Consider the following 26,296-nt stretch of genomic DNA (forward strand, 5'->3'; position numbering starts at 1 on the left):
TGATGTTCCTGGCGTGGGAGTGCGCGCGAGAGTTCGCGGACGCGAGCGACCGCGTGTAGCGTAGGAAGGTTGGTTGGGCGCTTCTCGGGAGCGAGTAGTCTAGTCTAGTTTCTTACTAAAACCTGTTGTGTGAAGTACCTTCGAAGGTACCTTCGTACCTAAGTAAGTTGCCTTCGTACGGAAGTACGAAAGTACCTTCGTACGAAAGTACGCACGTGTACGTTGTACGAAAGTACTTCCGGAAGTATACGTGTACGTGTACGTACGGTATCTACTCGTAGCATATCTACGTGTACTACACGTATCTTTCGAAGGTACTCAAAGTACGAAAGTATTTCCGGAGTGTACACTACAACTATAAGATACACGTGCAGGGACCGACCCGGGGACCGACGAGAGAGAGCGCCAGACCACCCGCGCGGCGGCCGAAGACCCCCGCTCGCGCCGCGCCGCGCCGCGCCGCACGATCCGATGTCCGCCGCGACGGAAATCGCCCCCGCGTCGCGCGACCACGCGCACGATTCGCGCGTGATCATCTACCCCGTGTACCTCAACGCGAACGCGTCGGTCGCGGACGGGCGGAAGCTCGCGCGGTCCGCGTGCTGCGACGCGCCGCACGTCCTCGAGATTCGCGACGTCATCGAGAAGCACCTGAAGCTGCCGTGCGAGATCGAGGACAAGCATCACTCGCGGGACACGTGGCAGCGCGGGCGCGTGCGCGTGACGCTCAAGAAGGACGACGGGATGCCGCTCGCGAGGGAGATCTCGACGCGCGGGGCGCTGTTGACGGAGGTGGCGCGGATGATTCCGAAGCATCCCGCGCGCACGCCGGGGACGAGCGCGCACAAGGAGCGCGTCGCGCGGATGCCGACGCCCGGGGAGATATTGACGCAGTTCACGTCGCAGGCGGGGCAGGCGGGGGCGGCCGCGGCGGCGGCGACCGGGGGGGGCTCGACGACCGGGAGCAAGAAGAAAGGAAAGAAGGGGCGCAAGTGACGCGTCTCGGAGCCCGCGTGATGAGGTACTGTGCGCGCACCGTGCCAGACCAATTGCGCGTAGCCGGTAGTGTGTCTTGAAGTACTTTCGTACTTTCGTAGGACCGTAGGGCTAGTCGTCTGTACGAAGGTACACGTACAGTACACGTACAACGTTAATAACGCGTTGTACACGTACAACGTCGATAGTACAAAGTACGAAAGTACTTTCGTACGAAAGTACTTTCGTACCTTCAGGTACTTTCGTACGAGGTATTCTATACCCGCGAACCAAACACGTACGGACGTGATCGCCCCCGCCCGCGTCGCGTCGTCGCTCGCTCGCTCGCTCGCGCGTCGTCGACGGCGAGACCTCCCGCGTGATGGCGGAGGGGTACGCGTCGATCGACCCCGACACGGGCGCCCCGCGGCAGCGCGACCCCTCGGACGCGTCGTTCCACTCCCCGGCGTGGCAGGCGCACTACCTGCAGTCGCTCACGGCGACGCGCCCGACGTACGAGGAATTTCAACGACGAGAGAAGGAGCGCGAGGGGAAACTCGCGGCCGCGGCGGAGAAGACGGACGAGGAGACGCGGGCATTTCGCGCGCAGCTCGAGGCGGATCGCGAGAAGCGGCTCGCGCGCGTCCGCGGAGGGGGGGTCGCCAAGAAGAAGAAGCGCGGCGGCGGCAGGAAGGATGCGAAAAAGTCGAAGGGATCGAAGAAGGGATCGAAAAAGGCGAAAGAGAAGAAGCACGGGAAGAAGAGCGGAAAGAAGAAGCGGAAGCGCGACAGCGACAGCGACGACGACAGCGACAGCGACAGTGGGAGCTCCGGGAGCGACGACCCCACGGAGAAGTTCCGCTTGTCCGGGTTCTTCAAGGCGGAAGACGGCGCGGCGGAGTAGGACGCCCATTTAGCTTCTAGGAGTATTTACATGCACACAACCGTGTAAAGTACCTTCGTACTACCTACAACACCTTATTAAAGTCGGATTTTCGCGATGATCCCCATGCGCGCGCTTGACTGCTGGGGTCGCCGAGACCCAAAACGGGCAACTCAGCCTCGCGAAAAAAATGTCACGAAACCGGGGTCACTCAACGCGGCAAACGCTTTCAGTCATTCGCTCGTCATCGTTTCTTTCGCACAAACGGTGCGGTGCGTCTCTACGTGCGTACTTCTACTCCTTACGTACCCTCCGTAACCTCGCGCCTCGCGCCTAATCCCAATCGTGGAAGCTCTCGCCATCGCTCCACCCGCCGCCCTCGCCCATCAGCGCGTCCTGAAAAAACCGAAACATCGCGGACTCGACCGTTTTCCTATTGTGCGTCCTGCGCATCACGTGCCGCTCCGTGGGAAAAGGAAGCAACGTGAGCTCGCCGCTCGTCCCGGCGTCCTCTCCGAGCTCGCGCGTCCTCCGCGCCGATGCCGCCTTTATCGCGTCCTCGAGCGCCGTGGAGTGCGAGAAGTGCACATTCTCGTCGAGCATCCCGTGCACGATGAGAAGTTTTCCGCGCGCGAACCCGTCGACGTGCGACAGGACGCTTGCGCGCGCGTAGGGGTCGTCTTCGGCGCCGGCGGCGCTCGCGGTACCCACGCTCGCGGTATCCACGGTATCCGCGTCCGCGTCGTCATCGGCGGCGGCACCGTCTCGCCTCTTGTTCGGCGCACCCAAGAATCGCTCGGTGTAGTGCGTGTCGTACAGCTCCCAACGCGTCACCGGCGCGCCCGCGCACGCGGCGGCGAACGTCCCCGGAGCTTTCAATACGCACGTCGCGGCGACGAATCCTCCGTACGACCATCCGATGACGCCCACTCGGTCCGGATCCACGCGCGCGTGATTCACGAGCCACCTCACGCCTTCGATCTGATCGTTCACGTCGACGTCGCCGAACGCGTTCTTCAACGCCGCCTCGAACGCGTGCCCTCGACGCGAGCTCCCTCGGTTGTCGAGCTTAAACACGACGTACCCGAGTTGTCGATAAAACTGCGCGCGCACGTCGGACGTGAGACGCCACGTGTTTTGCACCTCTTGCGCTTGAGGTCCGCCGTAGACGATGACGATTCCGGGACGCAAAGCGTTGCGCGCCGACGCCAACTCCGGGTCCTCGTCCGGGAGGTAGAGCGCGCCGTGGAGCGTCGTCGATCCGTCGGCGGCGGCAACCGTCACGAGCGACGGGGGGATCAGATTTCGACCCTGCGCCGCCACCGTCGCGGAGATGTCGCGATGCAGCGCGAGCGCGGTCGCGTCGAAGTCGTCCGGAAACGCGTCGTCGTCGTCGTCGCCGTCGTCGGTAACGCCGCCGCTGCTGCCGTTACACACGTCGTCGTCGTCATCCGTCGGCAGCATACGCAACATCGCGTTCGGGGCGTTGTTCACGCTGTCGTAAACGTCCAAAAACCGCTTTCCCGCGTGGTCCATCGCGACGGAGTGGTAGCCTCTCTCGCGCGTCAGACGCCGGCACCGCGGCACGCGCGGGCGCGACGTGGCGGCGTCAGACGTGGTGGTAGAAGCGGAAGCGCACGAAGCGTCCAGGGTCGGAAACAAACGCGCGCGGTACAGGTGCCTCTCCAGCGGCCCGAGCTTCGACGCGGTGAAGTACACGAACCCGCGGCCTTCGTCCACGCCGATGAGTTCGTCTACGCACCACTCCCCGCCGGTGATCGCGTGCGCGCACTCGCCGTCGACGCCGTCGTGGTAGTACAGGTGCATGTACCCGGTCTTCTCGGACGCCCAGATGAAGTCGCCGTAGCGCGCGCCGGAGACGGCGTCGCGTGGAGCCTCCATGAAGTCCCAGTCGCGCGCGCGTGCGCGAGTACTCGTACTCGTACTCGTACTCCTCCTCGATTTACCGCTCAGGACGTACAGCATGTTGTGGATCGAGACCCACGACGCGTCGTTCCGCTCAACGTGCAGACACGTCCCGCCGTCGCGCGGGTTCGTCGCGCGCTCGCCCGTCGTCGGATCCAACCGCACGACTTTCATCGTCTTCTGATCCCGGCTCTGTATCTGCGCGATCAAGAAGTCCCCTCTCGGGGACCAGTCCACCGCGGCGAGGTACTCCTCCTCCAGGCCCGCGCCGCCCAAGCTCGCCGGGCCGCAATTGACATCCATCCACGTCACGTCGTGCGCGGTCGGATCGTCGTCGGGATCCCCCGAAAAAGGTCTCCCGTCGCCGCCATCGTCGCGAGGACTCCCGCGGTCGCGGCGGTGGTCCGTCGTCCCCGCGCCCGTGATCTTCGACACGTCGACGACGCCTAACCTCACGTACGCGTTGCATCCCCCCGTGAACGGGTACGCGTGCTCTTCCACGATGCGCGTCCCCGCGCGCTGCGCTCCCAACGTGCACGGAATTCTCACCGTCGGAATCGCGGAGACGTCGACGCGGCAAAAGGCGAGGGCGCCGCCGTCGCGGCGCCACCAAAACCCGCGATCTCGGCGCATCTCCTCGGCAGCGATGTACTCCGCGAGTCCGTGCGTCACGGAAGGGTTGTTATGCGCGCCGTACGTCACTCGCGCGCTCGGTGGCGCGGTGCCTGGCGAATAGCGAAGCGACGACAGGAAACGTCGTCAAGAAACGTGATGATCAATTTGCGCCCGAGGAAGGGATCCGCGACCCATCGACTCGTCGAAAAGGCATCGAGAAACGGACGTCGCGCGACACAACACCCGAACGGGGTCGCGCGGGAAGCGGACTGCGGACGCACCGAGGCCGGCGATGTGAAGCGACGTCCCGGGGAAACACCACGAGTTGGCGTCGCACGACGCGACGCGGATCTCGTCATCGCGCACAAACGCGACCCACTTGCCTGCGAGAGGGTGGTTTCGTTTCGCGCGCGTCGCGTCGCGCGAATGAGTAGGGAGGGTTCGTGGTTTAGAGTTAGGGTACGAGCGGCGCGGACGCGAGCGGCCGCGGCGGCGCGGGCGTCTCTTCGCGCGCACCGTCCGGGGAGATCTTCGCGTCGAGCACGGGCGAGCCTTCGGCCGAACGCGCGACCAAACGCAGGTCGCCGCCTTGGACGCCGCTGCCGTTGAATACGTCCTGGACGTACGCCCCGTACGTCTGTGAGATGAGCAACCGCATTATCGACGACCGCGCGTGCGAGGAGGAGGAGGAGGAGGTCGACGACGATGGCGACGCGCGGTGGTCCGCGCGATGGGAACTGGACGCCCACTCGTAGCTCGTCAGCCCTTTCCCCGTCTCCCTCGCGCGCTCGCGCTGCATCGCCTCCGGGGCGGAGTACCCGCTCTCATCGTCGCCTTCGAAGTGTAAACGCGTCGGCGGCGGCGTGCACAGCAGTTTCGTCGTCCCTGTCGCGAGGGGTGGGCGGAGAGATGCGCCGGACAAAGTCCTTAAGAAACGGCGTTCACCACGCCGACGGGGTCGTATGGGGACCAGTGTGAGATAGAACGCACCTGTCGCGGTGTCGAACGCGTAGAGATTCCTGGACGACGTTCCTCGCTCCGGCGCACACAACGACGTGACTAGACCATCGTCGGGGGAGAACGCGTACAGCTCGGGGACGTCGTATCCCGGCCGGGGATACCCGACGACGTCGTTGAGGGTGAGTTTGGACGCCGCGGGAGGCGGCGGCGCCGTCTCCATGCCCGCCGGCGCGCGCGGGGAAGTGCGCGCGCGGCGTCTCGGAGCGAACGAAACGAACAACAACGCCCAGATAGTGTGTTCCCAGATTTACAACCTCCACAAATCTACAGGTACCCTGTAACAGCACACACAGGTAGCCCTACTGTACACGTACGTGTACTGTGGCGAGCGGCGAACAGACGTCGAGGTGACTCGCGACGATTCGAGCTCGGTGTACACGACTACGAGTACAGTACACGTATTGTAAAACAACTAAAGTCTACTGTACTGTAGGGCTACGTGTACGCAAGCGGCCAGAAGTCCAACAAAGGTGTCCAACAAGTAAAGTCCACAAGTAATCGAATCCGAACGGTTCAACCCTTTAATTACCGACTTTGATTCCTCCACCTCTTGTTCTACCCGTTACATCCATCCGTATCGTCATCATGCCGACAAATGCTCAGGTGCGCCCAGCTTTCACGCGCGACTATCCCGCGGGCGCGCGAGGTTTCCGCGCTCCACGTCAGATTTTAAGTCAGATCTCGCCTTCTCTCCCGCAGGGCAACTCGTACAGCACCCCCGGCGGGACGAACTCGAACACCGGGCAGTCATACAAATACTCGAACACGGACGGGTCGTTCTACTATCGAAACGACAACGGTGCGCGCTCGCATCTCGCGCGCGTCCATCCGCCTCCGCGTCGACGTTTGCGCACTTGTGATATTTTTTTCACTTGAGACTTTTTCAAGATCTCTGTTGTTCACATTGCTCTCCCCTTTCCTCCGCAGGTTCCACGTACTACAGCGACCCCGGCGGCACCGGGCATTACTCCAAGGGCGGGAAGTGAGTTTGCGAGCACGGGCGCCGGAAACACAACTTTGAGGAGTTTGACGGGTCTCAGGTGTGCGAGCACGGTATAGCCCGGTGCGAAGAATGGCGAAAACGCGGTCACGCAAGCATTTCGTGAAGTTCGGCATGGTGTTGGTCCATACAAGCGAGCGCGACATGAGTGAGCAAGAGAGTAGAGCGAATGTGACACGCTGTGTCCTTGAAATACGACGTAACGCATTTTACGTGACCGTTTCATCCAGACGCGCGCGTTGTTCCCTCGCTCAGAACGAAAAGTACTCGTATTCATGAATATTTGTTCATACGATGCTTTTTTTATCCCTCTTGGACGTAGTGACGGCGACCGGTGGTCGTGCCGGGGGGAGGTCGACACGTCGGTCGTTCTCCGGTGCAATCGTTTCGTCACACACGTCGAAGACCCGCGCGCGTCGCGCACGTCGCTTCCGGCGTCGCATCTCGCCGTCGTCTATCGCGACGTTCCGTATGACTTTTTGGTCACCCTTTAAGCTCCGTCAATTCACGCTAATTCAGGGCTTAAAGGGCGTAGTACAGTACACATTGGATATGATAGTGAACTTCCGGAAGTACGAAAGTACACGTACAAGTACTTCCGGAAGTTCATGTGTACTTTCAAAGTACGAAGGTACCTTCGTACACGTTACACTAATAAACGTGTAAAACGTTGTACAGTGAGTAGGGCTACGAATACTGTACGAAGGTAGTCTCTAGCTAGTCCGGTACTTTCGTACTCTAGCTAGTAGCTAGCTACAAAGTACGAAAGTACCTTCGAAGGTACTTTCGTACTTTCGTAGCTAGCTAGTCTAGCTACGTGTAGTCTTGCTACGGTAGATAGCTCGTAGATACCTTCGAAGGTACTTTCGTACTTGGAAGTATGATACGAAAGTACGAAAGTACGAAAGTACTTTCGTACCTTCGAAGGTAATACCCTCGAAGGTAATAAATCAGATACACGAGTGATACACGTGTACATGTTTGGCCTACTACCTTCCTTCATAAAAAACGTGTACGAAGGTACACTACACGCAACACTAGATGGAGTGTTGCATCCGTCCTGTCGTCGCGCGACCCTCCCTCCCGCGCGGCCGGGTACTGTAGCGACAGTACCTTCGAAGGTACACGTACAGTACCTTCGTATCTGATTCAGGTCTTTTCGTACTTCCGGAAGTGTGTACACGTACAGTATGATACTGTAATACTGTCCAATACTATCAACTTTCGGATTTCGTCGAGTACGATACGTCACTTCCTGACTAAAAGCGCTGCCAGATTTTAAGTGTTACCCGAGTACGTCCCATCGAAAATCCGGACTGAATGCGCTGTGCGGTCGTTTTCGTACAAAAATACTTGTATATACAACTTACCGTGTACACGTACAGTCTATCCGGACTTGCCCTGCCCTGCTAGGTTTATATTTGGCCGAAAGGGCGCCGTAGTGAAGCGCGGGGAGGAGGTAGTCAAGATAGATGTGACAAAGTATTTATCGTTCTCGTCGTCGTCGTCGTACGATAACCTTATGGTGAAGCGCCATTTCTGTTCTAGCCGCGCGGCGAATCCCCGCGACTCGGACCGTTTTTCGCGCTTTCGTCCGCGGCGCGGATCACCGCCGACCAAAACATGATTTCCTTCTTCTTCCACGATGGCTCCGTAGGCGAGGGCGCGGGTGGCGGAGGCATCGTGCTCGCGGCGGCGAGAGCTCGGCTTTCCGTGGTCGATCCGCCCACGCACTTCTCGCGCGTTCACCTTGCCGCCTCGTCGTTCGTGGCAGCAGCGGGCGCGCGTCCGAGGTGTGACCGCTCGCGAAACGATGCCACGTAAGCAAACATTTGTAAGATAAGATATTCGTAAGCGTAAGACTGCACATACGTGTACGTGTACACGTAGGGCTACGTGTAGTGGACAACTGTAGTACTTTCGAACTTTCATATCGTTGCGCATGTTTACGAACGTGCAGACGTGTACAACTACACAATGGTACTCGTACTGTGCCGTACAGTAGCCTACACGTACAGTTGTTGATAATATGATACTGAAGCTCAGTCATCAATTGGCTACAGTGTATCTGATTTTTGGACTACAGTACGTGTACACGTACACGTACACGTACACGACTCGTCACGTACACCGCGATACAGATCTACCTTCGTACTAGTTGTACACACCGCAAATGTGTTTGTATTTATCTTCGTACTCGTACAGCTGTACATGTACACGTTGTTCACTGTAATTGATGATACGAGTACTCGTACGTGTATCATAGTCATATCTCGAAGAGGAACCGACCCGTCTTGCGTCTCCCGCTCTGCGTGCCACCCGCCCGTGCACTTCCATGGGCGCGAGCTCGAGTCGCGCGCGCGAGGACACGCCGAGCTCGAGAAGCGCCGCGACCGGCGCGGACGCGGACGCGGACGCGAACCCCACCCCCCCCGTGCGAGGCGTCCTCCGCGCCGAGGCCCGCGGACCGTCGGCGTCGAATCCTCGCGGCGAGCTCGGTCGCGCGCGTCCTCCGCCCGCGCCTCCGCGGACGCTCCCGCTGTCGCTCCCGGCGCCGATGCCTACGCACGACGCCCCCGCTCGATGGCCCGCGCCGCTCATCATCCCCCCCGCGATCGCCGCGGACGCGAACGCTCCGGACGCTCTCGTCTGTCCCATCACGCAGTGCCTCATGACCGAGCCCGCGCTCGTCACGAGCAGCGGTCGGACGTACGACCGCGGCGCGATCTCGCGGTGGATCGCCGAGCACGGCACGGACCCGCTCGATCGCGCGCATCGGCTGACACTCGCGCAGCTCGCACCGAACCTCGCGGTGCGAGCGTTCGTGGAGGACTTCGTGCGCTCGAAGAACGGCGGCGTTCCCGTGGAGACCGCGCCCGTCGAGGCGTCGCCGCAAGCGCCCGCGCCCGCGCCCGCGCCCGCGCCCGCGCCCGAGGCGTCGCCGCCCGCTCCCGCGCCGCCGCCGTGGAACGACGGCATCGCGAACCTGAACCTGAACATGAACGACGACGACGACGACGACGACGACGTCCTCGGCGGGACGCTCGTCGTTCGAGCGCTCTACGCCGAGCCGGGGACGACGCCCGAAGGAAAATATTTCGCGTTTTCGACGTCGCGCGTCGAGAGACTCGTGAACGCGTGCCGCGGACCGGACGACGCGTGCGGTTGGGCTCTTTCCTCGCGAACGACGGGAGATAACGACGACGACGACGCGACGACCGCGCCGGCGACGGCGCCGCCGCTTCCCTGGACCGTGAAAGACGGCCGCGGCGCGGTCGCGCGCGTCAGGCGCGTGTCCTCGTCGCGCCGGTTCCCATACGACCCCGTCCGCGCGGCGCGCGCCATTCCTTGAGGACTTTGCCGTTCCCCGCGCGACCGCGTTCGATGCTCGCGCGGCGCGCGACGTTTATCGAGGACGTTCTTCGCTGCCCGCGCGCGTTTCGCTCCGCCCAATCCTCGGCTTCGATCCTGACGCGCCCGCCGCGACGCCTCGCGACTTCGACTGACGCGCCCCTGAACTCCGCCCCGGCGTCGCTTCGTACGGGCGAATACCCTCCAGGAACGAGCGCACGCGCCGCGAAGACGGCGCGCTGTTGCTCCCCTCGAATCGCGACGGCATCGGCGTCGGGTGCGCGTTCCGTTCCGTTCCGTTCCGTTTCGTTCTGTTCCGTTTCGTTTCGTTTCGTTTAGCCCACTCCCCGCACGGTACGACGTCGTCGTTCCGCTCGAAATTCCTCTCGACGCATACTGTACGCCCCGCGCCCTAAAAACGAAACGCAACCAACGCGACTCGCTCACAGGTGCTGGAACCCGTGCGAGTACGCGAAGCCGGACGACTTTCGCGCCGGGGACGTCCTCGTCATTCTAGGTGCGCCCCACACACTGGTCCTCAAGCGACCGCGTTCGCGTGGTGCACGCCGTTCCTTTAGGACTTCTCCCGCGCGCGTTTCTCTCTGCCCACACCTCGGTTTCGAGCCCGACACCCCGCGACGCCTTTCAACTCCGACCGACGTCGCTTCGTATGGAACGACCCTCAGATCTGACGAACCCGGCGTCGTTCGCGCCTCCTGCGCTCGGGCGCGCGCTGCGCTGCGCGGAGAGAACCGCGATCACGGAGACGGGGTGGAACCGTCCCGGGTCGGACGTGCGTTTCGGTCGGTGCGGGCTCGTCGGCGCGTGGTGGAAAGCGCTCGAGATTGAGTTCAACGTGTCGCTCGCGCCGGATGCGCCGGACGCGCCGGACGCGGAAAGGCCTGTCCCCGTCGTCGTGACGGCCCTTCGAACGGACGCCCCGGACGATCTCCCTGGACGGACGGTGTGGATCAAAGACGAGGACGGCGTGTTCGTCGAGCGCGCGTTCGAGACGCGAGACGGGTTGATGACGCTTCGCGAGCCCGCGGCGACCACCGCCGCGCGCGTTCGGTTCGAGGCGCGTCTCTTTCACACGCAACCCCGTTTCGTAAAAGGATGGATTCCCCCCCCTCTTGCATCTCTTCGCCTTGTGCTACGCGTACCCTTTCAACGTGACCCTATCGTTTGACCGTTGAGACGTTCAACTGACCGACGCGTTCGCCCGCCGCCCGCGATGTACTTCGTCTTTCTCCCGCCAGGACACGGATCTGCACAAAGTCGGTGGTCTGAGCACAGCGCGCGGCGGCGGGGGTTTGCACGTGGAGGTCATCGGGTTTGCGGGCGGAGGCTCGGTCGGCGCGGTGAAGAAGGTGGGAGGGGTTCGTATGGGCAAACAGGATGACGGCGACGGCGACGACGGGAGAGAGGGGGACCGCGGAAGACTCTCGACGCGAAAACTCGGCGACGGCGCGACGACTGGTCGAAGAGGCGAGCTCCCGTCCGTGTGAGGTAATGTCGCGACTTAGCGCGTGTGGAGGTGTCGGTGGCTCCAATGTAACAATGAAATTTATGCAGCTCGTCATCGTAAAGGTCGCCGACACCGGAGCACGTGACAATGCAAACGCCCGCGCGGCGCCGAGGCCGCCGTAGGTGTCCTAAACTGCGGATTTAATTTCCTGGTACGTGTTCGTAGAGAAATCAAGTTTCCATGCGCGTTTACATCGACACGTGTCAACTCTCTCGCCAAAATCAACCGCGTTAAGGGGTGTTCGCGTTGTATGGTTTTTCATAAGGTTATCGCCGCACCATCCAGCCGTCGCGCCCAACGCTTCGCTCTGGACGTCGCGCCACCGCCACAATTATCCTCCCCCAGCGCCTGCGGGTGGACGAACGCGCGGAGTCGCGGCTGTCAAACGCTGGACGACGAACGCGCGGCCGGCGGGAGAACGAAAAGACGCGCAAAGAAAATAGTTTATTTTGTTTCGGAAACAGACAGACGCGCGAGAGGACTCGGTCACGAAATCGTCCACCGGACCGGCGCGCACCTTAATTTCGGCCAAGACGTCCAACGCGCGCGATCTCGCGTTCTCCCTCGCGCGCGCGGACGTCCCCGCGACCGGGGAGCTCACCGCGTCAGCACCGGAGAGCCGGATCAACGCCGCCGCGAGGCGGTCGAGACGCGCGCAACGAGACGGCGCGTCGGACGCGGACGCGAACCGTCGCGACGATTCGAGAATACGAACCGTCGCGTACAACTCCTCCGCGCGGTCGAGCCAATCCACGACATCGATCAGATCGTTCGCGGACGCGGCGTCGGACATCCCGCGCGCGTTCCGCGCGCGCGGCGGCGCGCGCTCGAGGTTGGTCGCGGCGACGGCGGCGGCGAAAAACTGGGCGAAGCGATCGGGAACGCGTCGGTCAGTCGAACGTCTCACCGGTCAGACGTTGAAAGGGAAGCGCGGGTGAAGAATGACGACGGACGGGGAAAGTCCTTAAGGAATGGCGTTCATCGCGCGAATGGGGTCGTATGGGAAGCAGTCTCACCGCGTCCGCGGCGTCGCGATGCCGGCCGTCGACTGCTCAGAGAGAGACGGCGCGATAGGGGATAGAGGGGGCGGACGGGACAGACGTTTCAATTCGGTGAGTGAAAACGCCCCGCGAGGCTGTGCGATGCGATGCGAGGGACGAGACGCGTCGCGAGAGTGGCGCGGCGGCGGATGCGGCCGGAGGGACGAGAGAGAAACGCGCGCGACGCGAAATATCGAGACGCGGCGGCGGCGACGACGGCGGCGACGACGACGACGCACCTAACGCGGCTTCTCCTCGCGCGTCGTGCGCTCGCGCGTCGTCCGGGTCGCGCTCGGAAGCGACGCGCGCCAACGCCGCGCGCGCGTCCGGGTTTTGCCGCGCGCATCGCTCGTTGTGAAGGAACGCGATCGCTTCGTTCACGAGCGCGGCGGGCGGCGGCGCCGCCGCCGTCGTCGCGTCCGCCTCGTCGCCGCCGCCGCCGTCGTCGTCGTCCCATCCCACCCACCCGCGGTCGTCATCGCGCCGTCGTAACTCGTCGTACGCTCTCAACAGCCGGTTCGGGACGTCCACGCACGCGCCGTCGTCGGCGGGCGTCGACGACGCGTCCGACACGGAAGGACGGTTCCTCGCGATTCGAATCGCGTTGGCGCGTTTTTCCCTCCTCGCCTGCGGGGCGGCGGATGGCGGGATGCGATTGGTCAGCGCGTGATCAGATTTGATGACATGGCATATCGGATCGTGTGAAGAAAAGACTCGCTCACCCCGGAGGCGAGCGGGCACCGTCGCCGCGCGAACGCCGCGGCGTCGATCTCGCCGCGGGAGACGAACAACGCCGCGGCGTCTTCGAGCCATTCGCACGCGCGAATCGTCAGAGCGTCTTCCTCTGCGATGAGGAGCGCGTCGGCGTAGGACGTCCGCAACTCCGGAGACGCGAGCGCGGCCTGGGTTCCGGCCGCCGCCGCCGCCGCGAGCGTCGCCTTCTCTTCGTCGAACATGACCTGATACAACGCGTTGATCGCTTCCATCGCCACCTTAGGGGCGTTCCACGCGGAAGCGACGTAGGGGTGGAGTTGAACGGCGTCGGTTGGAGTCGCGAGGCGTCGCGGCGTGTCGAGATCGAAACCGAGGGGTGGACGGAGAGAAACGCGCTCGGGAAAAGTCCTGCAGGAACGGCGTGCACCGCGTGACCGGGGTCGTACGGGGGACGGTGTAATTAGGACGCGCCTTGCGCGTCCACGCGCACGCGAGCGCGCGCTTCAGCGCGTCGATCCCCGCGCTCGCGTCGCCGATGTTCACGAGACTGAGGATCGTTCCACACAAAAAAAGGTTCATCGGTCAGTTGAAAGGGGACGCGATCAAATGTTGAAACCGAGCGGTGGGTGTTAAACGTCTGTACAGAACGCACCTGAGCCCGCGGTAGTACATCGGCTCGCAGTACCCAGGCTCGATCGAGGACGCGGCGTCGAAGCGCTCCAACGCGAGCGCGTAGTCCTTCTCCCGTCGAGCTGATCCTCACGCGGAGTTGAAAGGCGTCAGTGGTGGAGTTGAAAGGCGTCGAGGGCGGGTATTGAAAGCGAGGCGTGGGCGGAGAGAGACGCCGGGAAAAGTCCTTAAGGATCGGCGTTCACCACGCCGACGGGGTCGTATGGGAACCAGTGCGCTTCTCTCACCAAGTATCCCGAGGTTCACCAACGTTTTCGCGCTGTTCGGGCACGTCTCGCGCGCGGCGGCGAAAAGCGTCGCGTCGTTCTTCCACGCGAGGTTCCGACGCGTCGTCTTCGCGGCGGCGAGAACGAGCGCCGTCGCCGCGAGCGCCTTGGAGGCGACGGACGACGCGAACGACAGGCGTCGTCGCCTTTTTCGTTTTCGTTTGTTTTCGCTTTCGAGTCCTCCTCCGCCTCCGCTTTCTCCTCCTCCGAGACTGCTTCCCATACGACCCCGTTCGCGTGGTGAACGCCGATCCTTAAGGACTTTATCTCCTCCGCCTCCGCTTTCTCCGAGACTGCTTCCCATACGACCCCGTTCGCGTGGTGAACGCCGATCCTTAAGGACTCCTCCTCCTCCTCCTCCGCTTTCTCCTCGACCGGAGAAGCTTCCGCGGGGAGAGTGAGACAGCGCCTCGAGAAAGTCCGCGGCGAGGACGCACGCGCCCACGGACGGGACGTACAGCAACCGCTGCGTAGGAAGTGAGAAAGTCCTTGAGAAACGACGCGCAACGCGCGAGGGGGGTCGCACGGAAAGCAGTCTAAAACGCACCTCGCCTATGTATGTGCCGACGTAGAAGAAGACGTTCGACGCGGGGAGGAAAGGAATTACGACGAACGATACCCAGAACGCTCGAACGCGTCGTCGTCTGAGCGTCGCCGCGACCGCGGCGGCGTTCTCTTCGATCGAAATCGGAACCTTCACCTTCGAACGGCCGCGTCTCCGGAACGGTTCTAACGGCCGCGCCTGAACGACGGGAAAAGTCCTTATTAGAGTAGACTTAAAAACGACGCGCAACGCGCGAACGGGATCGTATGGAAAACAATCTAAAACGCGCCTGAACCGCCGCGACGACGACGACAGCGTACACGCACGCGGAGAAGACATTTCGAGGGTCCGACACCGCGCGCACCGGCTCGACGCAACGGAACGACCAGTCCGCGCTGTGAGCGACGTCGGGGCGGAGTTCAAAGGCGAGGCGCGTCAGTTGAAATGAGTTGAAAGGCGGGCGTCGCGGTCGACTGTCGAAATCGAGGGATGACCGGGCGGAGAGAGACGACGACGGGAAAAGTCCGTCCTCAGAGTCCTTAAGGAACGGCGTTCACGGCGCGAACGCGGTCGCACGACGGGCGGCGTGAACGCGGACGCGCCTGAGCCGTCGCGGCCACGCGAGCAACCACGCGTATCTCGCGTGGAGGTGAAACAGCGACAGCCGGCGCTCGGTCGCGTCGGACGCGAACGCGATCGGGTTCTCGACTTTTCGGTAAATCTTCACGAGCGACGACGCGCCGCACAGAGCGTCTCGCGCGCGCAGATACGCGAACGCCGCCGCGACGGACGGGAAGAGTCTCCACCACGCCGCGGAAGCGACGCGCGTCTTCATCTTCTTCTTCTTCTTCTTCTTCTTCTTCTTCTTCTTCTTCTTCTTCTTCGCGTCGTCGTCGTCGTCGTCGTCGTCGTCGTCGTCGTCGTCGTCGTCGTCGTCGTCGTCGTCGTCGTCGTCGTCGTCGTCGTCGTCGTCCGAGCGGGTCGGCGAGACGATGAGGAACTCGTACGCGGCATACACCCCGAGCGCGGTTATCCTGAGTGGACGCGAGATCGCGAGTCGACGTTCGGGCTCGGTCAGTTGAAAGGCGTTTTAGGGTCGAGCGTTGAAAGGCGTTTTAGGGTCGAGCGTCGAAGCCGAGCGCGGGGTGAAGAGCGACGACGGACAACAAGGCCAGCCGAGAGACGAGACGAAAAACGAACGACGCGCGACCGACGCGCGCACGCGATCGCGTGGCGCGGCGAGCGAGCGGTCGCACCCGGACTCTTTGCACAGGCACGCGAGGAGCTGAGGTTCGTTCCGTACAAAATATGTTCATCGGTCAGTTGTTGATAGGGGACGCGATCAAAAGTTGAAACCGAGTTGTTCAAAAGTTGAAACCGAGTTGCGTGTGAAAAACGCGTATCGTGCGGTACGCGCCTGAAAAACCGCGGCGAGCGCGGCGCAGACGCGGCCCCGGCTCCTCGCCCGCGCGGCGTCCCCGTCCCCGTCCCCGGCATCGACCCCATCCCCGTCTACGACGCGCGAGGTGCGCAGATTGCGTCCCTTACGACCTCGTTCGCGCGGTGAACGCCGTTCCTTGAGGACATCTTTCGTCTCCGCCTCCGCGGCGCGCGCGGAGGATACCTGAGGGTCGTTCCGTACAAAATATGTTCCTCGGTCAGTTGATAGGGGACGCGATCAAATGTTGAAACCGAGGGGCGGATGAAAAGCGTTTGCACACAACGCACCTCCGCCTCCGCCGCGCGCGCGTAGGAGAACACCCCGAGGAGAAAGAAAATCGCGCAGAGCAGGTCCGCGCGGCCGACGGCTCCGGCGACGGCTGCGGGCGGGTTCGCGCGTCGGTCAGTCGAACGTCTTACCGGGCAAACGATCGATCGATCGACCGATTGTTGAAAGGGAAGTCGCGTGCGAAGAGAAACGAGAGAAGGGAAAAGAAACGTCCTCGAGAAGGGCCGGCGTGAGATGAAGTCCTTAAGGAACGGCGTTCACCGCGCGAACGCGGTCGTGTGGGGACCAGTGCGAGGAGAGCGCACCTTCGACGTGCGCCGGATGCGACGCGAAAAACGCGCCCGCGAGGAACGCGCGCCGACGTCCGCACGAGTCCGAGTCGGAGTCCGAGTCCGAGTCCGAGTTGGCACCCCCCGAGTCGGCGCCCCCCGAGTCGGCGCCCCCGTCGGCGCCCCCTTCCCCGCCGACCCCGAACGCGAACGCGCGTCCGCCGGCGACGTGCCGCGCGACGACGTACCTGAAGACGGACGGCGGGTCGCGAGGGCGGGCGTCGACGTTCGACGGTCAGTCTCTCGCGCGTCTCGTCGAGGACCGCCGCAGCGAGGACTAAGGGCCGTTCTATACAAGCGAACGTCGGGGTGGAGTTGAGAGGCGTCAGGTGGAGTTGAAAGGCGCCGAGGGCGGGTATTGAAAGCGAGGGACCCTGGGCGAAGAGAGACGCCTGCGAAAGTCCTTAAGGATCGGCGTTCACCACGCGAACGCGGTCGTATGGGAACCAGTGTATAGAACGCACCTAAGAACGTCCGTCCTCGTGTTGACCGGAACCGACGAACGCGGTACGTTCACCACGCGAACGGGGCTGGAAGGGGTCGGGGAGTCGCACGGGACGCGATCGGATGAGATGGAAAACCGAACGACGCGACGCGGCGGGGCGGGCGGGCGCGCACGCGAGGCACGTCGCGATCGCGTGACACGAGACGTTTCCGAGGTGGAATCCGAACGGCACCGGGCGCGCGTCGCCCTCGGCGCCGACGAGCGCGCGACGCGGCGTCGGCTCCGCGCCGCCGACCGCGGCGTTGACGCGAAACGAGAGCACGGTCAGCGGGCGCCAGGATTTGTGCGAGCCCGCGTCGCGCAGATCTTGGCCCCAAAAATCGCGCGTCCAGAACGCGGGGCCGACGAGGACGTCCGCGAGCGTCGTCGTCGTCGTCGTCTTCTCCGCGGCATCGCAGGACGACGCGTCTGTGCCGCGCGATTCTTCGGCGTCGCATGCCGACGCGGCGTGTGTTTCTTCTCCCTCGGCGGCGTCGCGCGCGGCGGATTCGCGCGTCGCGCGGTCGCGCGCGGTCGCCGCGAGGACGCTCGCGTCGTGCGCGCGAACGGTGACGTCGCCGCCGCGGTAGTTCGCCGCGTCGACGACGTCCGCGTTGGACAGGATCGCGTACTGATCGTCGTACGTGAAGTCCGCGTGGAGGGTGTTGAGGTAAAGCAGAGAGGAGAGGACGCACAGGACGCACGCGTCGAGCGCGGCGCCGCGCGACGCGCGCATCGGATGAAGTCGTTTGAGAAGCTCGCCGGTGCCGTCTTTTTCACGCCGTACAAGACTGACTTCTGCTGCAGGTCAACTGTACACGTACACGTACACGTAGCCCTACACTACACGTACAGTTAGAGCTCAGTTTTTGTGTAATAATAATATCTACACAGTACACGTTACAGTACACGTTACAATCGACGACAGTACACGTACACGTGTACAGTAGTGTACGTGTACACCACGTTACACGTACGAAACGACGCATCATGGGCCACATCTCCGTAGCGCTCGTATCCGCCATCGGAGACCGCATCGCTGGCGCGCCCATCTCGTACGCGCTCAGAACCTCACGTGACTCTGAAAACTTCCACGCGGGCGCGGCAGCGCAAATCCTTTTTATGGAGCCCGACACTGCTGGCGATTTCCACATCGCCCCGGCTCCGTGCGCTCGTGAGGCTCACATGGGTTTCATGAATCCCGTCGTGGGGTTGCTTACTACGTGAGAGGATTGTTCGTAGTGCGGTCTGCTCGCTTCTAGATCACATGTTTTACCCGGATGGGTTAGAGCTCAGTCTTTTTGTAATCAGATCCACACACGAAAGTACACGTGTACTCGTACACGTTCGTAGATCCACGTTACGTGTACACGTGGTCAGATCTACACACGTAGTCACGTACACGTACACGTACGTGTACACTTACACACAATTTGTACACCAAACTTATGTCTTGTACGACAGTCTGGTATTTTATTCCCCCGCGCCCCGCTCCCGCGCCGGCGGACATGGGGTTGAAGGCGTCCAAGGCGAAGAAGAAGGCTGGCGTCCACGGCGCGACCGCCAGCTCCACGCCCGCGTCCTCGAATTTGTTGCGCGAACTCGAGATCGCGAACGCGAGGCAAGTCGCGACAGCGGTTGACGCGGACGCGAAAGCCGAGCTGGACGCCGAGGAGATTGAGATCGTCTCCGCGGCCTCCCCGGGCGTCGGCATCGTACTTCCCACGGAGCGTTTGTTGGTCGACGACGGCGCGTTCACGGGCGAGGTTGAGAAGCTCATGACGTTCCGCCCGACGCTGAAGAAGACGCACGGCGACGCGTACATAAAAGAGCTCATACACCAGATCAAGGCTTCGAAGGAGATGATGGGCACGATGCTCAGGAGATTCAACGTCGAGATCCGGGCGGCGGGCGAGCGGGCAACCGCCGCGGAGGCACTCGCCAAAGCGAAAGACGCGGAAATCGCGCAGTTGGTCGAGGCCCTGGAGCAAGAATCCGCGGCGGCAACAGCGGAGTCGAACGAGTCGATGTCTGAGCTCGATAAAGCGCGCGAGTCCCGCGAGGCACTGGAGGCACTCGCCAAAGCGAAAGACGCGGAAATCGCGCAGTTGGTCGAGGCCCTGGAGCAAGAATCCGCGGCGGCAACAGCGGAGTCGAACGAGTCGATGTCTGAGCTCGATAAAGCGCGCGAGTCCCGCGAGGCACTGGAGGCACTCGCCAAAGCGAAAGACGCGGAAATCGCGCAGTTGGTCGAGGCCCTGGAGCAAGAATCCGCGGCGGCAACAGCGGAGTCGAACGAGTCGATGTCTGAGCTCGATAAAGCGCGCGAGTCCCGCGAGGCACTGGAGGCACTCGCCAAAGCGAAAGACGCCGAGATCGCGCAGTTGGTCGAGGCCCTGGAGCAAGAATCCGCGGCGGCAACAGCGGAGTCGAACGAGTCGATGTCTGAGCTCGATAAAGCGCGCGAGTCCCGCGAGGCACTGGAGGCACTCGCCAAAGCGAAAGACGCCGAGATCGCGCAGTTGGTCGAGGCCCTGGAGCAAGAATCCGCGGCGGCAACAGCGGAGTCGAACGAGTCGATGTCTGAGCTCGATAAAGCGCGCGAGTCCCGCGAGGCACTGGAGGCACTCGCCAAAGCGAAAGACGCCGAGATCGCGCAGTTGGTCGAGGCTCTGGAGCAAGAATCCGCGGCGGCAACAGCGGAGTCGAACGAGTCGATGTCTGAGCTCGATAGAGCGCGCGAGTCCCGCGAGGCACTGGAGGCGGAAGTCGTGACGTTGACAGAAAAGCTCGATAAAGAGAAATACTTCGGCAGGGCCGCGAATGAGGGCGCCGCGCCCGCGGGGACGAACCCGTTCGCGTCGAGTGGAGGCAGCGGCGGGAGCGCTCCGGCTCGCATCTTCAAAAAAAAAAAAGTCAAAGAGGGATCCATGATAGTAGGTGCTGGTTTCGCTTCTTCGTCGGACGGCCGGGACAGGAATCCGCCGAAGAAAGCGAAACGACCGCCCAGGCGAGGAGGTTTAAACGGCGGCCACAGCGCGGCTTCCGGTGCCCCGAACGCGCCCGCGGTTTTTGGTGCCCCGACTGGCACGGGAACAACAGCAGCCGCTTTTGGGGGCGCGTCTCCATTCGGCGCGCCCACTCCTGGCGCGTTCGGCGCGGCTCCATATCCTTTCGGCGGCGGCGCGCCGAACCCCGCGCCCGCGCTGGGAGGTTTCGGCGGCAGCGGCGCACCCGCGCCGTCGCCGTTCGGGGGGGCAGTCGCGCCGGGCGCGAGCCCGTTTGGTGCCCCGAACGCGTCCGCGCAGTCGTCAACTCAAACGAGCACGCCTTGGGGCGCGTCTTCGTCGACGCCCACGCCAGGAATCAGCAGCTCGGTGCAAAACGCGTGCGCACACTGGAACCGGAGTAATTGCAGGTACAGCGGGCGATGCCGCTCAAGACACGTGTGCTCGACGTGCGGGGACAGCTCGCACAAAGCGGCCCAGTGCCCCCGAGGACCGGGGTCGCTCGCGGGCGGAGGTGGCGGGTTCTCCCCAACGCGGGTCACAGATCCGTCGCTTGTGCCCGCGAGTTCACGACACGCAATCATGCAGCACATATGCGCGATGTCATCGAACGTCGGGAGTTCCGTGGAAGAGCTCCGTCTCCAGAGCAAGTAAAACCCTCCTGGCGCGGTGGCGGGCACGGGCGCGTTTGGGTTGAGCCCGAACGCGAGTGGCAGTGACGAGGGCGATTAAAACGCGGGGGCGAGGCGAGGCGCACCCAACCGAGAAATTTCGTGTGATCTTTCGGTACGTGTACCTGTAGACTTAGTTTAAAACCTGTACGAGTAAGTCGTTCATCCTTGGACGCGTATCATACATCTTGAACGCACGCGCGCTCCTCCTCGATCTTTCTCATGATCGAATCGATCTTCTCGAGCTCGGCCGTCTCCGCGTCGCCTTTCTTCCTCCTCTCCGCGTCCTCCATCGCATCAGGTTGACAACTCCGCAGCATGAAGCTGCAGCCTCTCCCCACGACGTCGCGTTCGTTCACCGCGTGCGTGACCATGTTCGCGGCGTACCCCTCCATGACCGCGATCGATCCGCGCGTCAACGGCACTGAGTGTATCCTTTGGCCTTCGTACTGACCCTTCGCGCCGAAGGAGAGGACGCCGTCGCCGAAAAATCGCGCGGACACGATCGGGCGCTTGAACAACGCGCTCGGGTCCATGTGCACGCTCAGGCGCGCTTTCGATCTCGCGTACAGATTCACGACGGCGTTGTCGATCACGACGTTTTTGTCGATCGCGCCGATGATCTTCGCTCTGTTGCCGAGGGTGGAGTGCACCCACGACGGTATCGGCGGCGCGTCCGCGATGAGCTTCGGCGCGGTCACGGAGTCGTACGTGTACCGGTACCCGAAGAAAACCTTGATTCGACCACCGTTGAGCCCCACGTGCACGTGAGGGGCGTCGCCGGACGCGCGCTCGCGATCGATCAACTCCGTGATCGCCTTCTCCGTCATCTCGAGCTCGTCATCATCGAACGCGTGTAAATATTGCGTCACGCCAAAGTACTGCCCGTTACTTCGAAAGCGCCACACGCGCTTCGTCGATTTCCGCTCGCCGGCGTCGCCGTCGTCCGCGCGCCACGCGATCTCCTCGTCCTCGGGGTATATCCCCGACGACGCGGACTCGCGCTCGGACCCGACCGCGGCGGTGACGCGCGCGGCGCGCGACGCGTCATCGCGGAGATACCCCGCGAGCACCGCGTCGGGGAGCTTCTCGACGACGTCCCAGGCCACCCATTTTTCCGACGTTTTCCGGCCGGCGTCGGACTCGAACCGCACGCGCGCGACGAGGCGTGAGGGTAATTGTCCATACGGGCGTCTCGCGTCGTCGTCGTTCCACTCCTCCAGGAGCGTCGTCGCGAGCGCGAGTTGCTCCCACCCGAGGCATCCCGCGTTGTCCGGGCACAGGTTAGACAGCGCGAGCGCGTCCGCGGGGGTGTCGCCCTTCGCGTAGACGCGGCAGCGCTCGCACGTCCACGGACATCCATCGCCCCCCGCCGCGAACGCGTGCGCGTCTCCGGGGATGGTGGACGGCGCGATGCACTGCACGTGCCAGAATAAACCGCAGTCGCCGCAGCGCAACACGACGGGCGCGCCGTGATGGGGTTCCCCCGGCGACTTCTTCGAGTGGTGCCACTCCACCTCGCGGCACCGCGCGCACGACGGATACTTGCTGTAGGGTGTGCTGGGCTCGAGGTGAAATCTGGAACGTTTTTTTCGCTTCGTCCTCGCCGTCTCGCGCGCCTCTTCCTCGTCGCTCGAAGACAAGTATGATACGAAGTCGTCGCCGTCCTCTATTTCAATGTCGTCGTCGCGAACCACCTGCAGCGCGAACGTGTCCAGCCGCAGCGTCGTGCCCTCTGGCGTCGTCTCTTCACCGTTGACGAGCACTTGAAAGTCAAAGTGCTTCGCCTCAACGACAACGAGCGCCCCCGTGCGTCTGTACGCGCCCGCGACGTTCTCGCGCTCGGCGCCGTCGACGTCGCTCGCGATCGGCGCGAGCCGTTCCACCGTGAACGACGTCGTCTCCACGCGCTCTTTCATCTCCGCGATGCCGTACTCATTTTCCAGAACGACTGAACGACGCACCTCGGTCACGAGAACAATGTCCTCGGACGCTAACATCTTCTTCACGCCGTCGATCACGACGTACTGACGCTCGTCCGACGCTCGCATCGTCCTGCCGCTGTCAGTAGTCTCTGGAAGCGACGTCATAGCCCACGCTTGTTGCGGCCTCGGCTCGATGAACGCCGCCGGGTGGTTCCAAGGGATTAAAAAGCCGTTTCCGCTCGCGTCGTTCGCGCATCTAAACTTCGCGGCGGCTCGAGCGACGTGTTCGCACGCCGAAGCGGGATGACTGAATATTGCGTCGCCACAGTTCGCGAGGCTCCATCCTTTCCACTTGCCACCAATTCCCAGTTTCCACCTCATGTCGACGCCCTCCTCGTGCCAGTGGCATCCCACGTTTGCTCTCGCGTCGCGGTCCAACAGCACGACGCGCCATCGCGCCGGGCGGTCGTTGCACAGGTAGCTCTCGTCCGCGGCGAGGAGCTGCACGTACCACCGAGGCAATCCGGTGCCGTGCTCGTACAGTGCCCAGACGTCCCCGGGCTTTCTCGACGCGAGCCTGCGCTCGTGAGCGTCCTCATCCCTGTCCTCGGGCGGATTCGAGATGCGCCGGACGCCATCAGCGCCCGGGGCGACGTCGTCGAACGCGTTCATCGCGAGCTCGTTCGACTCGGTCGGAAAGTCTTTTTCCGCGTCCGCGCGCGCGCGCTCGGTCGCCGCGGGCTCGACGTCCGCGACGATCGCGCGCTCGTCCTCGTCCTCGTAGCGCCATCGCAGGACGACGGAGGGTCGTTGTCCGGCGCGATCGACGTCGGCGAGATCCGTCGCGTCGTCGTCGTCCTCGAGCGCGAGCGCGCGCGGTCGCTTCAGAGACGCCTCGCGCTGAGGCGGCGTCGCCATGATGACGTCGGCGCGCGTCGTCTCCGTCATTGTTCCGGGCGCGGGGCGCGTCGGCGCGTGTCGTCGAGGGTTGGATGTCTCGGAGGGCGAAGTGTCGGATCGAATGTTGGCACACTGCAGTGATGACAAATGCTACCGAAGGCGAGCGCGGGGAAGTGCGCGCGCGGCGTCTCGGAGCGAACGAAACGAACAACCACGCCCAGATACAGTTCCCAGATTTAACAACCTCCACAAATCTTTTCAGGTCTTTTCGTACAGTACGTGTACAGTACTGTACGTGTACGTGTACACGTACTTCTGGAAGTAATAAATACAGTTTCATAAAAAATTTCAATGTCTCGCGCTGTAATCTCGGATTCGTAGCTTTTATGTACAAAATCTCGTGTATGCAAATCAGTCTCACTCAAAAAAAATATGTACACGGTTCATCGGCTTGAACCCGAGCTTGACCGGGCAGGCCCGAGCTTGACCGGTCAGGCTCCACCTCGTATGTACCTTCGTACATAATATGATAAAACTGGGGCGGGCTACTACACGTGTACTCGCAGGTCTTCTTCTTCTTCTTCTTCTTCTTCCTCTTCTCGTATGTCGTACAGTCAGTTCCATCCGGAGCGCGACGCGAAATATTTTGTTCGCACCGGCTCATCCCTTCTCTCTCGCGTCGTCGTCGAAGGCTCATCGCTCGAAGTACAACCCGACGCCTCAATCCCAGTCGTAGTACTTCGCGTCGCGCTGAATCGCGGCGTCGATCTCCTTGTTCGCGATCGGCTGCGCGATCTCGATCGTATCGCTGTGCATCCCGAACGCCGAGCTCTCCCACTCCGGGTCTGGCACGGGGATGCCGTTCTCCTTCACCTTGAGCTTGCGCGGGCGGAAGAAAATCTGCGCCCCGAGCGCGTCCGGGCTGCCGTTCTTCGCCTTAAACAGCGCGTAGCACTGGAACTCGTCCCACTCTTTCGAGCCCGCGACTTTTTGTTCGATGCCGCGCCCGACGAGGACGATGTGCGCGAGCTTGCCGACGCCCATCTGAGACGCTTTCCGCCCGCACGGCCCTTTCCCCGCGAGCGACCGCGCGAGCTCGACGCACTCCTCGAGCTCGTCCGACGGCCACTGCGTCGAGAACTCAGCGGCTTTCCGGCTCGGCGCGGCGCCGCTCGCGGCGTCGCTCCCGACGCCCATCGTGAACGTCACGGTGAGACCGCTCGCGTTCGCATCCGTGAGCACCTGCGGCGGGAACTGGGAGAGGTGCGGCTCGAACCCCTTGTCTCGCGCCGCGACGTCCTCCGGCGACTTGTTAATTAAGCCGACCGTCTGGAAAACCTGTTCGCCCTCGTCCAACTGCGAGACGTCGACGATCCCTCTCGGGCGCACGCTCAGCGTGAAGCTGTGCGTCCCCTCACCCGCGGTTTTGAGCGCCTGCGAGAACTTCGCGACGAGCGAGTGCCCGTACGCCTCGGACTCCGCCGTGTTCATCTTATCGAGGTCGCCTTGGTACATGAGCGGGAGGTGCACGAAGGCGCAGTCCGCGAACTTGTCGGAGACGACCGTCGCCCACGGCTTGGAGCCGTCCGACGGGCCCTTCCTGAGCGCGTTCTCCAGCGGCTTCTCGACGTGTTTGTACACCATGATCACGTTGGTGTTGTCGATCTCTTTGATCGCCTTGTCCTTGTTAAACGACGGCTCTCCGAGGCAGACGTGGCCGTCCGTGTACGGCTTCCCGTCGACAGAGAGGTACAGGTCGACCATCATGACTCTCGGCATGATCACGAACGCGTCCTTCGCGGACGACCACACGCCGCACGGCGCTTCCACGCCCGTGGCGAAACCGGCGAAGACGTGCAGGACGCCGTCTACGACGTCCACGTCGGCGCCGTCCAAATTCTGCATCGTCTTGACCGACAACTCGCCCACGTTGTACTTGATCAGCGAGGGCACGGACGCGCCGAGGGCGAACTTGCTAATGATCTTCGTGTTCGACTGGCCTGTGAAATGTTTGGGCCTCTGCTTCGAGTACGGCTCCGGATCGCCGCTGCAGCCGCCGGTCTCGCCGAGCGGCGCCTTGCTGTCGAGCCACTTGCGCGATTCTTCGGATTGCATCTCGTACGGACCCTCCGGCGCGGGCTTGCCGACGGGGAGCAGGGAGAGGCACGGACCCATGGTTGCTGGTTCTCGACGGGGTGTTTTTGTAAGAAGCGCGCGGTTCGACGGCGAAAGGGTACCGTACGCGGGGGTGCGAGGCGACGCGACGAATGGCGATCGAATAATGCGTCGAAAGGCGAAGATCGGAAAGAAATATCTGACGACGGGATACTGTATGTTTCGATACCATATTATAGAATACGAAAGTACGAAGCTGGTGTAGGGTTATCCTGTATTGGATCCATCCAATACATATCCCATATCCTGTATTGGAATTTGGGCCCCTTCCCCAGGTTACGTATGGGCAAATAGTCAGAGTCACGTTTCTGTCACGTATGAGTGGGGCATCTGATATACTGCAGGTCCCGCGAATGGTAGTCAGTGCACCGCCGCACGCACCGTCGTCGCGGAAGAAGGAAACCGAGCCCCGCACTCTCGCGCGCGACGAGCGCCCGCATCACGTCGACTCGCGGCGCGTCCCGTCCCCGCGCGCTCTCGTATCCCTCCGCCGCGCGTTCGTTCGCGTTTCGACATTTTGATG

At 62.6% G+C, this 26,296-nt stretch overlaps 13 protein-coding genes across 13 annotated transcripts; 4 read left to right on the forward strand and 9 right to left on the reverse strand.

The window, feature by feature from the left end:
- Positions 1-528: 528 nt before the first annotated feature.
- On the forward strand, positions 529-855 carry MICPUCDRAFT_8778 (type II secretory pathway family protein; the record flags this gene model as incomplete). Its single annotated transcript, XM_003056166.1, has 1 exon — positions 529-855. A coding segment is annotated over one exon (327 nt), but the record flags the coding sequence as incomplete, so codon positions are not given.
- A 502-nt stretch (positions 856-1,357) lies between these two features.
- MICPUCDRAFT_55823 (uncharacterized protein) lies at positions 1,358-1,879 on the forward strand (the record flags this gene model as incomplete). Its single annotated transcript, XM_003056167.1, has 1 exon — positions 1,358-1,879. One exon carries the CDS (start codon positions 1,358-1,360, stop codon positions 1,877-1,879), a length of 522 nt encoding a protein of 173 aa, XP_003056213.1.
- A 312-nt stretch (positions 1,880-2,191) lies between these two features.
- Positions 2,192-5,579, reverse strand: MICPUCDRAFT_14447 (uncharacterized protein; the record flags this gene model as incomplete). Its single annotated transcript, XM_003056572.1, has 9 exons — positions 2,192-2,538; positions 2,620-3,169; positions 3,272-3,754; positions 3,836-4,139; positions 4,218-4,493; positions 4,719-4,782; positions 4,916-4,998; positions 5,104-5,284; positions 5,390-5,579. The coding sequence occupies 9 exons, from the start codon at positions 5,577-5,579 to the stop codon at positions 2,192-2,194; spliced, it is 2,478 nt and encodes an 825-aa protein (XP_003056618.1).
- Positions 5,580-5,927: 348 nt separating this feature from the next.
- MICPUCDRAFT_65211 (uncharacterized protein) lies at positions 5,928-6,696 on the reverse strand (the record flags this gene model as incomplete). The annotated part of the gene is made up of 3 exons (XM_003056573.1): positions 5,928-6,022; positions 6,119-6,218; positions 6,347-6,696. 2 exons carry the CDS (start codon positions 6,694-6,696, stop codon positions 6,167-6,169), a joined length of 402 nt encoding a protein of 133 aa, XP_003056619.1. The 3' UTR covers positions 5,928-6,022; positions 6,119-6,166.
- Positions 6,697-7,805: 1,109 nt separating this feature from the next.
- On the reverse strand, positions 7,806-8,363 carry MICPUCDRAFT_55825 (uncharacterized protein; the record flags this gene model as incomplete). Its single annotated transcript, XM_003056574.1, has 1 exon — positions 7,806-8,363. The coding sequence occupies one exon, from the start codon at positions 8,361-8,363 to the stop codon at positions 7,806-7,808; it is 558 nt and encodes a 185-aa protein (XP_003056620.1).
- A 391-nt stretch (positions 8,364-8,754) lies between these two features.
- MICPUCDRAFT_46556 (uncharacterized protein) lies at positions 8,755-9,771 on the forward strand (the record flags this gene model as incomplete). The annotated part of the gene is made up of 1 exon (XM_003056168.1): positions 8,755-9,771. The coding sequence occupies one exon, from the start codon at positions 8,755-8,757 to the stop codon at positions 9,769-9,771; it is 1,017 nt and encodes a 338-aa protein (XP_003056214.1).
- Positions 9,772-10,235: 464 nt separating this feature from the next.
- On the reverse strand, positions 10,236-12,331 carry MICPUCDRAFT_65213 (uncharacterized protein). The gene is made up of 5 exons (XM_003056575.1): positions 12,315-12,331; positions 11,816-12,160; positions 11,028-11,646; positions 10,457-10,846; positions 10,236-10,287 (listed from the first exon to the last, which is right to left on the reverse strand). The coding sequence occupies exons 3-5, from the start codon at positions 11,351-11,353 to the stop codon at positions 10,284-10,286; spliced, it is 720 nt and encodes a 239-aa protein (XP_003056621.1). The 5' UTR covers positions 11,354-11,646; positions 11,816-12,160; positions 12,315-12,331; the 3' UTR covers positions 10,236-10,283.
- Positions 12,332-12,997: 666 nt separating this feature from the next.
- Positions 12,998-13,324, reverse strand: MICPUCDRAFT_55827 (uncharacterized protein; the record flags this gene model as incomplete). The annotated part of the gene is made up of 1 exon (XM_003056576.1): positions 12,998-13,324. The coding sequence occupies one exon, from the start codon at positions 13,322-13,324 to the stop codon at positions 12,998-13,000; it is 327 nt and encodes a 108-aa protein (XP_003056622.1).
- Positions 13,325-13,811: 487 nt separating this feature from the next.
- Positions 13,812-14,891, reverse strand: MICPUCDRAFT_55828 (uncharacterized protein; the record flags this gene model as incomplete). Its single annotated transcript, XM_003056577.1, has 1 exon — positions 13,812-14,891. The coding sequence occupies one exon, from the start codon at positions 14,889-14,891 to the stop codon at positions 13,812-13,814; it is 1,080 nt and encodes a 359-aa protein (XP_003056623.1).
- A 2,183-nt stretch (positions 14,892-17,074) lies between these two features.
- Positions 17,075-17,830, reverse strand: MICPUCDRAFT_55829 (uncharacterized protein; the record flags this gene model as incomplete). Its single annotated transcript, XM_003056578.1, has 1 exon — positions 17,075-17,830. One exon carries the CDS (start codon positions 17,828-17,830, stop codon positions 17,075-17,077), a length of 756 nt encoding a protein of 251 aa, XP_003056624.1.
- Positions 17,831-18,542: 712 nt separating this feature from the next.
- On the forward strand, positions 18,543-20,952 carry MICPUCDRAFT_65216 (uncharacterized protein; the record flags this gene model as incomplete). The annotated part of the gene is made up of 1 exon (XM_003056169.1): positions 18,543-20,952. The coding sequence occupies one exon, from the start codon at positions 18,543-18,545 to the stop codon at positions 20,754-20,756; it is 2,214 nt and encodes a 737-aa protein (XP_003056215.1). The 3' UTR covers positions 20,757-20,952.
- Positions 20,953-23,646, reverse strand: MICPUCDRAFT_38490 (uncharacterized protein; the record flags this gene model as incomplete). The annotated part of the gene is made up of 1 exon (XM_003056579.1): positions 20,953-23,646. One exon carries the CDS (start codon positions 23,644-23,646, stop codon positions 20,953-20,955), a length of 2,694 nt encoding a protein of 897 aa, XP_003056625.1.
- Positions 23,647-23,955: 309 nt separating this feature from the next.
- On the reverse strand, positions 23,956-25,869 carry MICPUCDRAFT_46559 (uncharacterized protein). The gene has a single exon (XM_003056580.1). The coding sequence runs from the start codon at positions 25,771-25,773 to the stop codon at positions 24,319-24,321; it is 1,455 nt and encodes a 484-aa protein (XP_003056626.1). The 5' UTR covers positions 25,774-25,869; the 3' UTR covers positions 23,956-24,318.
- Between the last annotated feature and the right edge of the window lie 427 nt (positions 25,870-26,296).

Source organism: Micromonas pusilla, assembly GCF_000151265.4.
Source record: "Micromonas pusilla CCMP1545 genomic scaffold MICPUCscaffold_2, whole genome shotgun sequence".
In the NCBI taxonomy this organism is placed as follows: Eukaryota; Viridiplantae; Chlorophyta; class Mamiellophyceae; order Mamiellales; family Mamiellaceae; genus Micromonas; species Micromonas pusilla.

Bases quoted from the DNA above. Each gene is read 5' to 3' on its own strand.
- MICPUCDRAFT_46559 (XM_003056580.1), bottom strand. From the start codon at position 25,773: ATGGGTCCGTGCCTCTCCCTGCTCCCCGTCGGCAAGCCCGCGCCGGAG.
- MICPUCDRAFT_65213 (XM_003056575.1), bottom strand. From the start codon at position 11,353: ATGACGAGCTGCATAAATTTCATTGTTACATTGGAGCCACCGACACCT. The intron at 10,847-11,027 runs GGCGGGAGAAAG...AGAGACGCGCCT, and splicing joins TTTGTGCAGATCCGTGTCCT to CGAACCGAACGCGCGCGGCG.